General features: G+C 39.8%; 1 protein-coding gene across 4 annotated transcripts in view; it reads right to left on the bottom strand.

The window, feature by feature from the left end:
- KAT2B (lysine acetyltransferase 2B) overlaps positions 1 to 14,634 on the bottom strand; it is a 116,976-nt gene that overhangs the window by 66,335 nt on the left and 36,007 nt on the right. For all 4 annotated transcript variants that reach the window (XR_013277547.1, XM_077491407.1, XM_077491408.1 and 1 more), the window contains exons 2-4: positions 10,950 to 11,076; positions 8,319 to 8,464; positions 8,074 to 8,163 (exon numbers count right to left, since the gene is read on the bottom strand). Coding sequence is in view for 3 of the 4 variants with exons in the window: in XM_077491407.1 (XP_077347533.1) it covers positions 8,074 to 8,163; positions 8,319 to 8,464; positions 10,950 to 11,076 (363 nt within the window). In the remaining variant the exon portion in view is untranslated. The remainder of the gene's footprint in view (positions 1 to 8,073; positions 8,164 to 8,318; positions 8,465 to 10,949; positions 11,077 to 14,634) is intronic.

Raw genomic sequence — 14,634 nt, 5'->3', positions numbered from 1 at the left:
TTCAGGGTGAGTTCTTGTACCTATGCCCATACATTTGTCATAGAGGGACGCAGTGGCTGTGTCCGTGCAGCTGCTGTGTCCCATTAGACATTAATGGGGCTGCCTGCACGAGGATGCACGGAAAAACCTGTGCATCCCCATGCAGGAAAACACAGCCCTGCATGAGGCACGGATGTAATCGGCCCATGTTAATGAGGTCTTAGTGGTCATCTGTTGTTATGTTAGTATGGATACAGGAACTGCTTTCCTGCACTGGTTTCTCAAGGCACATAGTAGCTGGAACTGTGGCAACAGAAAGGTGTGTCTTAACAACACTGGTATTAGGAGTCATAGTTGACACTTTAATTATACCTGTTCTATATTTAAGATGATACTAAAATGTGTCTGTACATATTTTTTGTGCTAATAATTACCACAGGAGGTCAATATAAAGATTGTGACTTTTCATTTAAAAAGTTAAAGTATATCTAAAGGAAAGCCTTTGTTTTATTATTTTGTTTGTTTCAGATAACGTAGATATACTTTGAGCTTTGGCATGTAAATTGTGTCTCTATATAGCAAAGTTGCTGTTTGTATATGGTTTTCTCTGGGTTTTAAGGTTCATGAGGCTGACTGAAATTGCATTTTTGGTTCTAGGGCTTAGATACTCTTTAAAATTACTGTTATTTTTTTCTATTATTCTTTTATTATACTTTCATTATACATTAGTTGAAGTTATCTCAAAAAGTTAAAGTAATGCCCTGTACACACGGTCGGACTTTCCGACGGAAAATGTGCGATCGGATCTTGTTGTCAGAAAATCCAATCGAGTGTGGGCTCCATAGGCCTTTTTCCAACACACAAAGTTTGAGGGCAGGATCTAAAATTTTCAGACGACAAAATCGGATCATTTAAATTCCGATCATGTGTAGACAATTCCGACGGACAATGTGCCACGCATGCTCAGAATAAATTACAAGACGAAAGCTATTGGCTACTGCCCTCTTTATAGTCCTGTCGTACGCGTTCTACGTCACCGCATTCTGAACAATCGGATTTTCCGACAACTTTGTGCGACTGTGTGTATGCAAGACAAGTTTGGGCCAAAATCCGTCAGGAAAAATTTGATGGATTTTGTTGTGGGAATGTCCGACCGCGTGTATGTGGCATAATAATTAGGGATAAAAATTCAAATAAAAGTTAACACACACTCTGGGGGTTATTTACTAAAGGCAAATCCACTTTGCACTACAAGTGCAAACTACAAGTGAAAAGTGCACCTGAAATTGCACTGAAAGTGCAATTGGAAGTGCAGTCGCTGTAGATCTGAGGGAGACATGCAAGGAAAATAAAAAACAGCATTTTAGCTTGCACATGATTGGATAATAAAATCAGCAGAGCTTCCCCTCATTTCAGATCTAACCTTCAGATTTACAGCGACTTCACTTCCAAGTGCACTTTCAGTGCAATTTCAAGTGCAGTTTGCATTTGTAGTTTTGTAAGTAACCCCCTCTGTGCAATGATATTGCACAGAAGCATCACTTTCATCTTCCTCTAGCAGTCCCTGCTGATGCTGTAGGTTCCTCCCCTCCTTCTGGTGCCTCCTGTAGCAACTCATGTCCCATGTGTATCCACAGACACACAACTCTAGAACCCCCCCCCCCCCCCCCCTCCTATTCACCCCTCACAGGAGTTTGACTGACAGCAGTTTCTCCTGTAAAATCCGGGAGGGAGGGGAGCAACACTGAAGCCAGCAGCAGTGACATGGAGCCAGATGATTGTTTAGGGACAGAGGAGTAGAATATAAAAACACGTTTAGTACTACTTTAAATCAAAATGAATAATTGTACTAATATGTTATTGTGTTTTGAAAAAAAGTAAAACTGTCTCCAATAACAACAAGGGCATTAAGCCATAACAAATCATTTAACTGCCATAGAACTGCCATAGGGCCAGTCTGCACAGAGGTCACTATAGTGTCTTTATAGTGTCTTTATAATAACTGCTAAAGCAGCAAAGCTTATGGAAAACATTTTAGGAAAAGTGAATGTATATAAAGTTTAAACCCCTCTGTCACGTTGCTTGGATGAAAATTGGTATGCTGCCTTATTCATTATTATTGAACAGCACAGAGCTCAGGATCAAATCCTAGGAGAGCCAGAGAGCTTTCCGATGCCTTTGGTATGAGGCTTTTTCTATGTAATTACACTTATTAGTATAATCAAATGTCTTTTGTACTCTGTGAACCTGTCATCTCAGGGTTAAATTATTTTAATTATAACCGACCCTGTTTACGGCATAGGATCCATTTCATAAGTACAAACAATTTAACTTGCAAAGTAAAATACACCTGGTAGGTCAAAGTTCTTGCTGATAAAAATGTGCCAAATTTTACAGCAAACTTATGCTTTGCCTATTCAGAGCAAAGCCCACCTCCCCAATAGCAGATACCTTTCCCTTCCTTTCCTCTTTGTTTAGTTGTTGGGAGAGAGGAAATGAAGCCCTGTGTAAGTTTCATGTCCCTTTATTCGCAGCAGGGCTGGGAACTCGCCACCCCCTGGATAATACTGCTGGACCAATGAAGTACCAGCCCTATCTCATAAAAAGGGTAGAAAGTGGGTCACATGCTACCTAAAAGTACCAAGTATTCTTGTGACGAAAGAAGATTGGAGTGCTGCACACCCATATAATACAGATAAAAGCTTCTTTATTCAAAAAATCATCAATTAAAACAGGCACGAGGCATATTGGCAGGGGAAAAAAATGCGTCAGGCTTTTTTCCGCTGCCTATATTCCTTGTCCCTGTGTTTATTGATGATTTTTTGAATAAAGAAGCTTTTATCTGCATTATATGGGTGTGCAGGTGTCCAATCTTCTGTCTTCACATGTACTCTGCAGCAATGACAGGGCGTGCACCCCATGCATTGCTGGATTGCAGACACCATCATTGCCGGTTCACCTGGAGCAGCAGGATTGTTTTTAGCAAGTATTCTCATTACCCTCAGTGGCTGAACAGACAGAGGGAAGTAAAGTAATGGTAATTATGTACCTCCAGCACAGAGGCATTGCCCCGCAATATGTTAACATTTATGCTGCTGTTTTATTTTTGTTACTTTATTAAAGTGGCTCTAAAGCCTTAAGGTTTTTTACCTTAAAGTGGTTGTAAACCCTTACAAACCACTTTGACCTACAGGTAAGCCTAGATTAAGGCTTACCTGTAGGTCCAAGAAATATCTCCTAAACCTATACGGTTTAGGACATATTTACAAAAAGACAGCCATGCGCCGTAGACAGCGGCGCGCAGGCGCACTGGGCAGGCCGCAGATCACGGCGATGTCGGCTCCCGTGCGCATGCGCGGGAGTGACGTCATCGCGGCTCCGGCGAATCCCAGCGCCGGAGCAGCGAGACCCGGAAGTCACTCTGGGATACATGGCAGCGGCGAAGAGGAAGACGGAGGACCACTTCGGGGGCTTCGTTCTCAGGTAAGTTATTCATAATGAGCTAGTATGCTATGCATAATGCTATGCTCATTATGCCTTTTGCCTTACAGGGTATGTTTTTTATTATTTATTTTTTGCCTTTACTTCCTATTTAAAGAGGTGTTTCAGTTATATTTTGAAAAATGAGTCAGCAAAACTGTAGCTGTTGACTTTTAATAAATAGACACTCACCTGTCCCAGGATCCAGCACAGTTTGTTCGGCTGCCAGCGCCAGCATACTAAGTGTGGGTAGCTTGCGGCTTCACAGCCGGTTGCTCACTGCGCATTTGAGAGCTGCACCATTTGATTGGTCCCGCAGCTTTCTAGAACCTGTGATGTGTCCCAAAAGGCTGCGTGGAAGGAGAGGGTTCCTCGGAAATAGGGGAGTGGGTATCTGTCAATACCAGGTACCCCCTCTAAAAAAACAGAAATATGTGACAAATGTGAAGGGGGGGGGAGGAGGAGCAGAACATCCCCTACTGAATGAAGTTTAACTTGAATGCATTCTCTGTATTAAGGTAAAAAACCTTTTGTATTGAGGATCCCCCCCTTTCTGTTCTTTCCCTCCTCACAGGGCAGACTGATAATGGCAGGAGCCGCTGGCTCCCATTGCTGTCAATCAAATCCTGTGACAAGTGAGTGGGGGCAGGAAAAATCCCCACTGTCTGTGTCTGTGGATGCAGATAGCGGGGCTCAGACGCAAGTCTGTATGAGTATCCCCCCTTAGCAAGCGATTTGCTAGGGGAAGTACTGGGCGGGGGGGAGCCTGGAGCGCCAGCAGGGGCCCGAGAAAAGGACGATCAGGGCTGCTCTGTGCAAAGCCATTGCACAGAGCAGGTAAGCATAACATTAATTTTGTTATTAAAAAAAAAAGTGAATGTTTAATATACTTTAACTATTCTCTACTTACTATAACACAAACTAATCGATATCCTATGTTAAAAGGGTAAAATAAGCATACAGAGCAGAGAGGCTACACAGTCCACCTTTTATTAGAGTTGTATGTTGTCAGTGGAGCACTAATAATGATTTCAGAATGTCAGCTTTGATTCAGCATTTCATGTTTGAATATGTGCAGTTATGTGAATGGGAATTTGATGTGAACAAAGGAAGTCATGCAAAACATCATTTGTAAAATGAGTGCACAACAACTGCTGAAATAAGAACTAAATTAGAACAAATATATTAGAAACATTACAGTGGGCCTGAAATTAATTAGACAGCAAGCATGCATATGCTATATATGAGATTGTATATATAGTTACATTTTTCATGAAATATGTTTTTTCTTTGATGGAGGGATTATTATACACAAACAAAAAGAAATAAAGAGTTAGTAATATCAAACTGATTAGTAAGCCTCCTATCTTTTGGGGAAAAAAATAACCATAAACTATATGAGCTGCAGTACCTACTGCATGAACTATTCACATTTCCAGCAAATAATTATAACTGGAAGATGATTGTGCTGATGTATCAGATCTGTACTACAACATACATTATATGTAAGTCTTAAAACACCATACTCCATATTTACACTATCCAGTATTGAAGTGGTAGTAAAGGCCATTTGTTTATGTTTTACATACAGGTAAGCCTATAATAAGGCTTACCTGTAGGTACTGTAAATATCTCCTAAACATGCACTGTTTAGGAAATACTTATTTGTGTACCCACCGTTGATATCACAGACACATGCGCTCTAAAGGAACTGTATACCCATGCCGGTTCTTCAGAGCCCTGTGCCGTAAACAATGACTCCTTTGCACCTGCGTGAGAGTGACATCATCACGGTTTGGCCATTCAAAGGACCGAAGCCCGCAACCCCAAGGAAAAGTTGTTGTTTTTTTGAGTTTACTACAGCTTTATGTGATGGAAAGATTATTGTACTGAAAATTGTAGTTAAAGTAGGTTGACCTATAAACTATGGGTGTTTTTATTTTTATGATAATGTTCTGATTTCAGCATCAGAATCTAAGGAGGAGGAAAAGATTACCTCTATCACCAAAACTTCCTTTGGTGAAAAATTGAACTGATATTCTATGTCCCAGTGATATGTTATTCTTTTCAGGTTATGATGTAAAGTAGTTGCTGCAAATGCTAGGAATATGACAGTATCTCTGCAAAGTATTTCATACTTACTACAGCTGAATTCATAAAGAGTAAGAGGCATATAATGAATATGTTTTTTTTAAGATTAGGGCCTCATGCACAGGGCCAGATAAAATTCTGCTGCTGCTAGGGGTGCTTTTCACAAGCTTACCACAAGTATATGAAGTATACATTTTAGGAGTGATATAATTATCTGCCTGTTAATTCCTTGACTTCTTATCACAACAGGGTATGAATTTGGCGCTATTGTTCCCCCTTTATGGAACTTTATTCTGGTGGCACACAGAGCCAAAAGTATGAAAATTTTGCCTGTGTCCAAATATATATGAACCTAACTGTACTTGCCTAAATGTGGGCAAAAATGAATATTCTTGCCACTAGTATAAGTTAACGCTCATACGCATCTAAATGCAGTGCGTGCATAAATGTGCATATGTATGTTAACCACTTGCCGACCATCCGCCATGATTAAACTGTGGCAGGTCGGCACAATCCCGCAAACCGTCGTAGCTATACGTCGGTCTCTTTAAGCAGGATAACAGGCACATGCGTGCCCGCTGCACAGCAGTCTCGATAAAAAAGTAGATTACCGCCATTACTAGTAATACTAAAATGGCATTAATCTATCCCCTATTTTGTAGACGCTATAACTTTTGCGCAAACCAATCAATATACGCTTTTTGCGATTATTATTACCAAAAATGTTTAGAAGAATATATAACGGCCTAAACCGAGGAAAAAGTTAGCTTTTAAAAAAAAAAAATTTAGGCTATTTATTACAGCAAAAAGTACAAAATATTGTGTTTTTTTCAAAACTGTGGCTCTTCTTTTGTTTATAGTGCAAAAAAATAAAAACCGCAGTGGTGATCAAATACCCCCAAAACAAAGCTCTATTTGTGGGAAAAAAAGGACTCCAATTTTGTTTGGGTACAGCGTCGCATGACTGCGCAATTGTCAGTTAAAGCGACGCAGTGCCATTTCGCAAAAGATGGCCTGGTCATTGGGTAGCCAATTCTTCCGGGGCTGAAGTGGTTAATAAACGTGCATAAAAACACATTCATTCATTAACAGAATTCAATGCAAGTCATGATGAAGTCTCCCCAAAGCAGTGCAGGAACCTTTTTCTAAGTCGTTGCGACTTGAGTTACACCATTTAGAACGGTTCCATTGCAGTTAATGGGGTGCGACTTGTCATGCGACTTTAAACTCTCAAGTCACATGACACATCACGGCAGTATGAACCAAGCCTTAGTGGAAGTACCTCTAGCACTAGTTAATTACCAACTGATATTTATTATCTTTTTTAGAAATTATATTTAATGAATGATTGGCTGGTACTGTACGATTCTCTCAAATGATGGTTTTGAAACCATATTTTGTAAAAAAATAAATATATATGGTCCTTTGTGGCAATAAAATGAAAGGGACAATGATACCAGTTTCAGTCTGATTGGATTTCCAATATGAGATTGGTTCTTGTACTTGCCCCCCCCCCACCATTTCTTCCGTTGCGCCGATCCCCCCCAACTGTCCATTGGATTTCCCATTCTGCCCAAGTCCCCCTGCTGGGGTCACTTTCAGGACGGAGAGCGGAGGGAAGGGAACTGGTAAATATGTAATTTATGACCCTATCCTTTTATGAATTAACACAGTGAGTGGTCAGTACTGATCGCTCCTGTGTCCATTCATAACTGAAACTGTGTTTATTTGCTTCAGTTTATGAATGAACAGGAGCCTCGGTCTCCTGTTCATTCATCTTCAGTGCAGCTGAGGCTACAGAAAAAGGAACTGAGAAATGTTTCCACTGTCACTTTCTCTGTCACAAAAGTGAGATTTCGGGGGTCTGTTTAGACCCCTGATATTTTACTAAAGCCCCCCAACAGGACTGTTAAAAGTGCCATTTCCTAAAGAGGAGGGGGGAAGGAGAGCTTAAAGCAGAGCTTCCCCTTTTGGGTGAAACTCTGCTTTAAGTAAGGCACAGACAGTAAATTAGCATTCTTCAAGGTAGACCTACCGTGGCAGCCCTCTTACACTGCTCATTACAGTCATTATAGGCTTAAGAGTTTTTTTAACTATATTGCTGATTATCCTGAATGGCGGTAGAGATTAAAGTTGAAGATAGCCAAATCCTTTTTTATTTTTCAGTTTAAGATTACGGAAAGCTTAGAGACAATTTTTTGCTACCATTGCTCTCCTTTTGAGACCAGTTATTTGGACAAGAAGTAATGAAAGATAGGGGAAAAAAACACCAATCCCCAATTGAATACTTTATTGGTGCCTGTGTTCCGGTATTCCCTCTTTTCCTGTTCCAGGTGGCACCAGAAAGCCAGAAAACATGAACTGAAAAATGTTTCAAACCCATAGGCAGCATATATATTCTACAAGACACAATCACTGCATACTCATACTCACATGCACAATAAAGTTAAAAGGGGACAGTCAGTTAGGGGGTCATATATATTTTAACTAATAGGAAAAAAAAGTCATTATAACTGCAATTACCTGTTCAATGCTAGGCTTCTCAAATGGAGGACTTTCCAATGATCCTTCCACCACAGGTTTGCCCATTTGTAGAATACATTTCCTTAAAAGCTTTGTGTAAAGAGGAATAAAAAAAAAAAGAATTGCTTAATTGGCTTTATCTTTCAGATACAAGCATCTCCCACTACACCAACTCATCTTTCTTGCACCATTAAATAAGTACCGTATCTATCAACATTAAACCTACCCTGAATTGTATTAAGTACCTTAAATAGATAGAAATAGACTTGTTTAGTATCAGCATCTTCTTCCTTGTGTACACAAGTGAACAGATATTCTACATCTAGTGCAATTCCCAGAAGTCTATTAATTTCCTCCTCCGACACATTCTCTAAATGGGAAACGTGTGAGGCTAAAAAAAAAAAAAAGAAGCAACAGGGAAAAACAAGATCATGAGATCAATTGAAAACGTGTAACTGTGAGCAAAATTAAATATTACCTATGCAGCCTGTCAGTAGCATTAACACAGGAGTTTTTTTTTTCTGAGTCCTCCTGTAACACATTTTTATTACCGGTTGATCCTGCCAATAGATGTATTATGTTTCTAATTTCCTTGAACAGGGTGACAATGTTGTTCATTCTGCTGTGAAAATGTTCAGCAGCACTGTCACCTTGTGGGCAGAGTAGTCTTAGCCTTTGTACACACGGTCAGAGATTCCAACGGAATGTGTCCGATCGGACCGTATTGTCGGATAATCCGACTGTGTGTGGTCTCCATCGGACTGTTTCCGTCGGAATATCCGACGGACCAAGTTTTCCAACTTGTCTATAAAATTTTCCGACAACATGCTCCGATCGGACATACTCCGATCATGTGTAGCCTACTCCGACGGACAAAGTGCCACGCATGCTCAAATCAAATTCCTAGACCAAAGCTATTGGCTACTAGCCTGAACGTAGTCCCGTCATAACGAAATAACGTCATCACGTTATGTACAATCAGATTTTCCGACAACTTTGTCCGACCGTGTGTATGCAACAGTTTCGGACAAAATCCGTCGGACAAAATCCAACGGATTTGGTTGTCGGAATGTCCAACCGTGTGTACAAGGGCTTAGATATACACCTAGTTGTACACTGATGCCGCGTACACACGACCAAACTTTTTGGCAGACTAGATCTGACGGAATCAGTCCTTCGGAAATTCCAATCGTGTGTTGGCTAATTCTTTCGTTTTTCATTAAAAAAATCAGACGGACCTAAAAATAGAACATGTTTCAAATCTGTCCGACGGACTCAATTCCTATCGAGAAAACCGTTTGTCTGTATGCTGGTCCGATGGACCAAATATGACACAAGGGAAGCTATTGGATACTGGCTATTAAACTTCCTTTTTTAGTCCCGTCTTACGTCATCACGTTCAAAACGAATGGACTTTTGACTTGTGTGGGCAAGTACGTTCGTTCCGAAGGTCTGTTGGAACTCCGCTGAAAGTCCATCAGGAAGACCGTCGGACCTAGTCTGCTGGAAAGTCTGATCGAGTGTACGCAGCATTCGTTTTCATGGGGACGTTTTACAACCTCTCCTGAACAATTTGATAGCAACCGACATTTAAAAATGTCAGTTTTGCGGCATTTCCATGCATCGTTTAGCCGTGTTTTGCATCTAGGAGTGTTTTAATATACATATATATATATATATATATAATATATATATATATATATATATATATATATATATATATATATATATATTCAAAATAGTCAAAAATTAAAAACCCCTGTAAACGAAACGCAGCTAAATGCGAGTTACCACGTTTACACACGTTTATAAGCATTTGGGGTTTTAAATGCCTCTAAACATCAATTCTGAATGCATTTTTTTGCATTCCAAAAAATGCTTCTGAACTCAACTGCCTAAGGACTATAAATAACCCTGTGTACATGTACTGATAACATTGAGGAGCGTTCAGGGGCAGCTGAAAAAAATGCCAAACTGCTCCTAAACGTCCATTTACCAGCAGCAGTGTACATGAGGCCTAAGACTTTAAATAAGAGACAAACTAAAGCCCAACACTAGCTATATTTTTAGACAATTACAATAAGTTTTCTTTTGTCTTTATTTCATCTTTTAAAATAAAGGTGAAGGCCCCCGTTTATTACATCAAAGACACATTTTTGCCCTGAGACAGTATTTGCACACACGTTTTGCCGCACTACAATTTCAGCAAAATTGCACCACACGTACGTGCATATGTACGTTTTGCCATAATTTGGAATCTTGGGCAGAATTGTGTCGATTTTGCCCTTGATTCCAGATCGCCCAAGTGTGAACAGGGCCTAAACGTCATGAAAAAAAGCTCTTGTGACCACTTCAGCAGTGTTATATGGTTTGTTCCAACATATGTAACTGTCACTTTTAGTGGCACAATGGATCCTCTGTCAGGATGACAAAAAAAAATGCTATGGAGAGACTGTGTTAATGTATCTAATGCATTTATCTTTTAATCTACCAATAGTTCGATTTTAGGAATGAACTAATAAGAAATTACTTATATTGAAGGTTTATATACTCCAGCCAAACACAAGTTTTCTGTTTATATGTGTTAGCAATCCACATGTCAACTGTTTATTAACAACGTAACACATAATTTATAGAATTTATATTCTAGGATTAGCTTTAACAAGAGCACCGAATCAATATCCTTGACCCCATGGGCTTACAGTTTAATGGCCCTATCAGAATCACACACACAGACAATTTAGTTAGAATTCATGTAGTGTATTTGCTTTTAGACAGTGAGAATAAACTGGAGCACCCAACAGAAACAAAGCAATGAGGATAACAAGCATGTTCATGCAGATGGGCTTATACAGAGAAAAAAGGTGCTGCCTTACCAAGAGTGTGTGAACAGCTACGGCATGGCTCAGTGAGGCTGACAACAGTCTGCTGAAGATCCATTCTTGGTGGTGTGGGGGGAGGATTTGGATTTTTCCAGCCGTTGCACTTGCATGTTTCATCAGCCTGAGAGAAAAGAAATATCCAGTTCACTCATGTATACTTTGTTCATGAACAAAATAACTGCATCATAAATAGTTTCAGCTATTTTTCCCATGTTTTTTTCACCAACCCCCCACCATACCCCCTTTTTAATGAGAATCTTGGAACACTCAAGGTTATCCTTTAGTTATACAGTTGACTATAGGTCCCAATGTCTAAAATATTCTTAATTTAGATTGTTTAACTTAAAGCCTAAGTTTAGTCAAATACGTATTTTTTTAAAAATATCACTTAAAGGAGAAGTCCAGCCTGAACTTCTCCTAAGGGACCCCTGTGACCCGTTTTCAGTGGAGAACATTCTGAAGTCTGCTCTCCGCTGACGTCACTGCCATCAGTTGAGGCATCGTGTCATCCCAACGTCAGAAGTCTGGATCCGCCAGCTGCCTTGATTTATGGCAGTCTCAGCTAGCCTCTCCCGGCCACTCCACAGCTCATCGCTCCAATGAGTGTGAAGAAGTAGAACAGGAGCGATGCTGACTGATAGTCAGCATCGCTCTGCTCGGGGAGGAGTGAGAACCCAGCCAATGGCGGTGTTCAGTGGCTCAGTTCTCAGTGCAGACACGCCGGGGGGACAGATGCAGCATCGGTCTGATACTCCATCCATTGAGGTAAATATGATTAGCAAAAAATAAATAAAAACATACTTCTCTTTTTAAAGTCAAAGTAATGTGCTCCTTGTGGCTGTGAGACCTAACATGTATGATACATGATAGAGGATTATAGAGGGATTACAGCGTCCCATAGAAAGGTCTTACCCACCGTGCTGCTTGATTCTGCGGTCCATCCCTAACCATAGGATATGGATACCATCAAGCTCCCACAGTCTCCAGTTAGTAAGTCTCTGAATCAGTTCAGGTGATTGAAGCACTCATACAGGTGCGGGTTACTCAAGGCTCTTCCCGCCTGGGGAGGCATGCTGATTCTCTGTGATACCTTATAGCTTCGTGAAGTGTGGAATGAAATAGTAGCAAAAGCTACATGTGTGTGGTCAGAAGACCGACCTGCATGGCACCATAGCGTCTATGCATTTCGCTCAACCGCGTGAGCTTCATCAGAACAATGCAGTGCATTGACGGATTTATAACAGAGATACACCTCCTCTTCTAAGATTTATGCCTTTAAAGGGTCACTGCATTACAATAATGGTGTTGAAAGTTAAGACTTAAATAAATGAAACAGTGTAATTATATTTCAAAGCTATAGTGGTAGTATTCGGATAAGTACATTATATTCTAACCCATTGGGTAATTCATCCAAATCAAAAATTAAAAAATGTCCTTATTCGATAGGGAATGAAATTGGAAATTCCAAACATAGAGGAGGAGACTAGTGGGGAGCATTGGTCAATCAATGTCATCCCATCTGGAACGACATGTAATGTAATGACCTCCTCATATTAGGCATCCAATGTAAAGCGACTATATAGACTCCTCTCAAAGACCATAATCTTCCAGTACTGCAGGGGTTCATTGAGCTGAAGGACCTGTCATCTGCATGTCCATTGGGCTGTTGGCTGCAGATTTAGTTGAAATCACCTGTCCTTAGGTTGGTGAGTGCCTGTCACAGGTACTTTGGCTCTAATAACCTCCAAGGGCACTTGCACAATATGGTGGCAGGGGGGATAAAAGGGACAGAAGATTTCAACAAAATCTTAAGTCAGCAGCACTAATAACACATCTTATTGATTGACAGTAGGTAATATCCCTTGAGCTGATTTTTTAACCACTTGACCACTGGGCACTTAAAACCCCTTCCTAACCAGACCAATTTTCAGCTTTTGGTGCTCTCACATTTTGAATGACAATTACTCAGTCATGCAATACAGTACCTATATGAATTTTTTGTCCTTTTTTTTCCCACACAAATAGAGCTTTCTTTTGGTGGTATTTATTCACTGTTTTTTTTTGTTTTGTTTTGTTTTTTTGCGCTATTAAAAGAAAAAAGACTGAAAATTCTGTAAAATAATGAATTTTTCTTTGTTTCTGTTTTGCAAATTAGTCATCTTTCTTCATAAATTTTGGCCAAAATTTATACTGATACATATCTTTGGTGAAAATAACCCAAATCTGTGTATATTATTTGGTCCTTGTGAAAGTTATAGAGTCCACACGCTATGGTGCCAATCTCTGAAAATTGATCACACCTAATGTACTGACCGGCCCATCTCATTTCTTGAGACCCTAACAAGCCAGGAAAGTACAAATAACCCCCCCCCCCCAAATCACCCCTTTTTGGAAAGTAGACATTCCAGGGTATTCAGTAAGAGGCATGGTGAGTTTTTTGAAGTTGTCAATTCTTTGCAAAATCAAGATTTTTTTTTCCACAAAATTGTTATATTAGCAGATTATTCCTCACACACAGCATATGCATAGCACAAATTACACCCCAAAACACATTCTACTCCTCCTCCTAAGTATGGCGATACCACATGTGAGACTTTTACACAGCATGGCCACATACAGAGGCGCAACATGCAGGGAGCACCATCAGGCGTTCTTGGAGCATAAATTACACATATCATTTCTTGACTACCTCTTACACTTTTGAAGGATCTGGAGCACCAGAACAATAGAAACACCCCAAAAATGACCCCATTTTGGAAAGAAAACAACCCAATATATAATCTATGAGGCATAATGAGTCTTTTGAACATGTCATTTTTTTGTACAAGTCAAGTACAAATCGTGCACATACACACTAAAGTTAATTTGTCCAGCACTCAGCAAATGCTGGGTTTATACACTGAGGCTTGCATGCGCACTGCAGTTCATTCATCCCAGCACCCAATAGATGCCAAAATTAGACAATGAGCCACGCATGCACATGTACATTCTTCCTAATTGTACACTGAGGTGCAAATGTGTGGCTCTGTGTATATGCCCAAAAAAACATTGCTGGTGGGTAAGACTTTTTTTTGGGACATAAAACATATAACGTAAGAAAAGGTTTTAAAGAAACCTTGCTGAGAGGTACGTTTTTTTAAATTTGAATTTACCTTTAACACTTTAAGGGAAATCCTATTATTTTATTGTAGACTGCATTTATATACAGTATATTTTGATACAAATTAATTCCAAATAATTATCATTTCACAAGGACCTTTTGCTCCTAAAATGGTATACCTAAGCTCCCAACACTGATCCTTGGTACTATGTTTGAATAAGTTTCAATAATGTGAAATAGAGGTAAGGGATGAATGATAAAAAGAGAATAGTAATTGGAAATGTCAGACATTTCAGGAACAATATTTCCAGGGATGAATTTTCAAAGCCCACCACTATCAACGAAAGGGGTTCCTGGGTAGAGGTAGCTTGCAAGGACGACATGATCTTGTATAAACTAATTTATACTGCATATAAAGTGTGTTGATGCACATATCTATACAACTTCAGGTCCCACTGGACATGCAAATTACTTTGGTTGATATATTTGCTTTGTAAATTGTAAAATTACACCATCATAAACTGTGCAGCCTAGATTGGCCACCTGCAGTGCAAGTATCACCGCTTTATGATATTTTAC

Source organism: Lithobates pipiens, unplaced genomic scaffold (genome assembly GCF_037356315.1).
Source record: "Lithobates pipiens isolate NorthernLeopardFrog02 unplaced genomic scaffold, aLitPip1_a1.2 Scaffold_19, whole genome shotgun sequence".
Lineage (NCBI taxonomy): Eukaryota > Metazoa > Chordata > Amphibia > Anura > Ranidae > Lithobates > Lithobates pipiens.
This window is presented reverse-complemented; position numbering and strand designations above follow the sequence as displayed.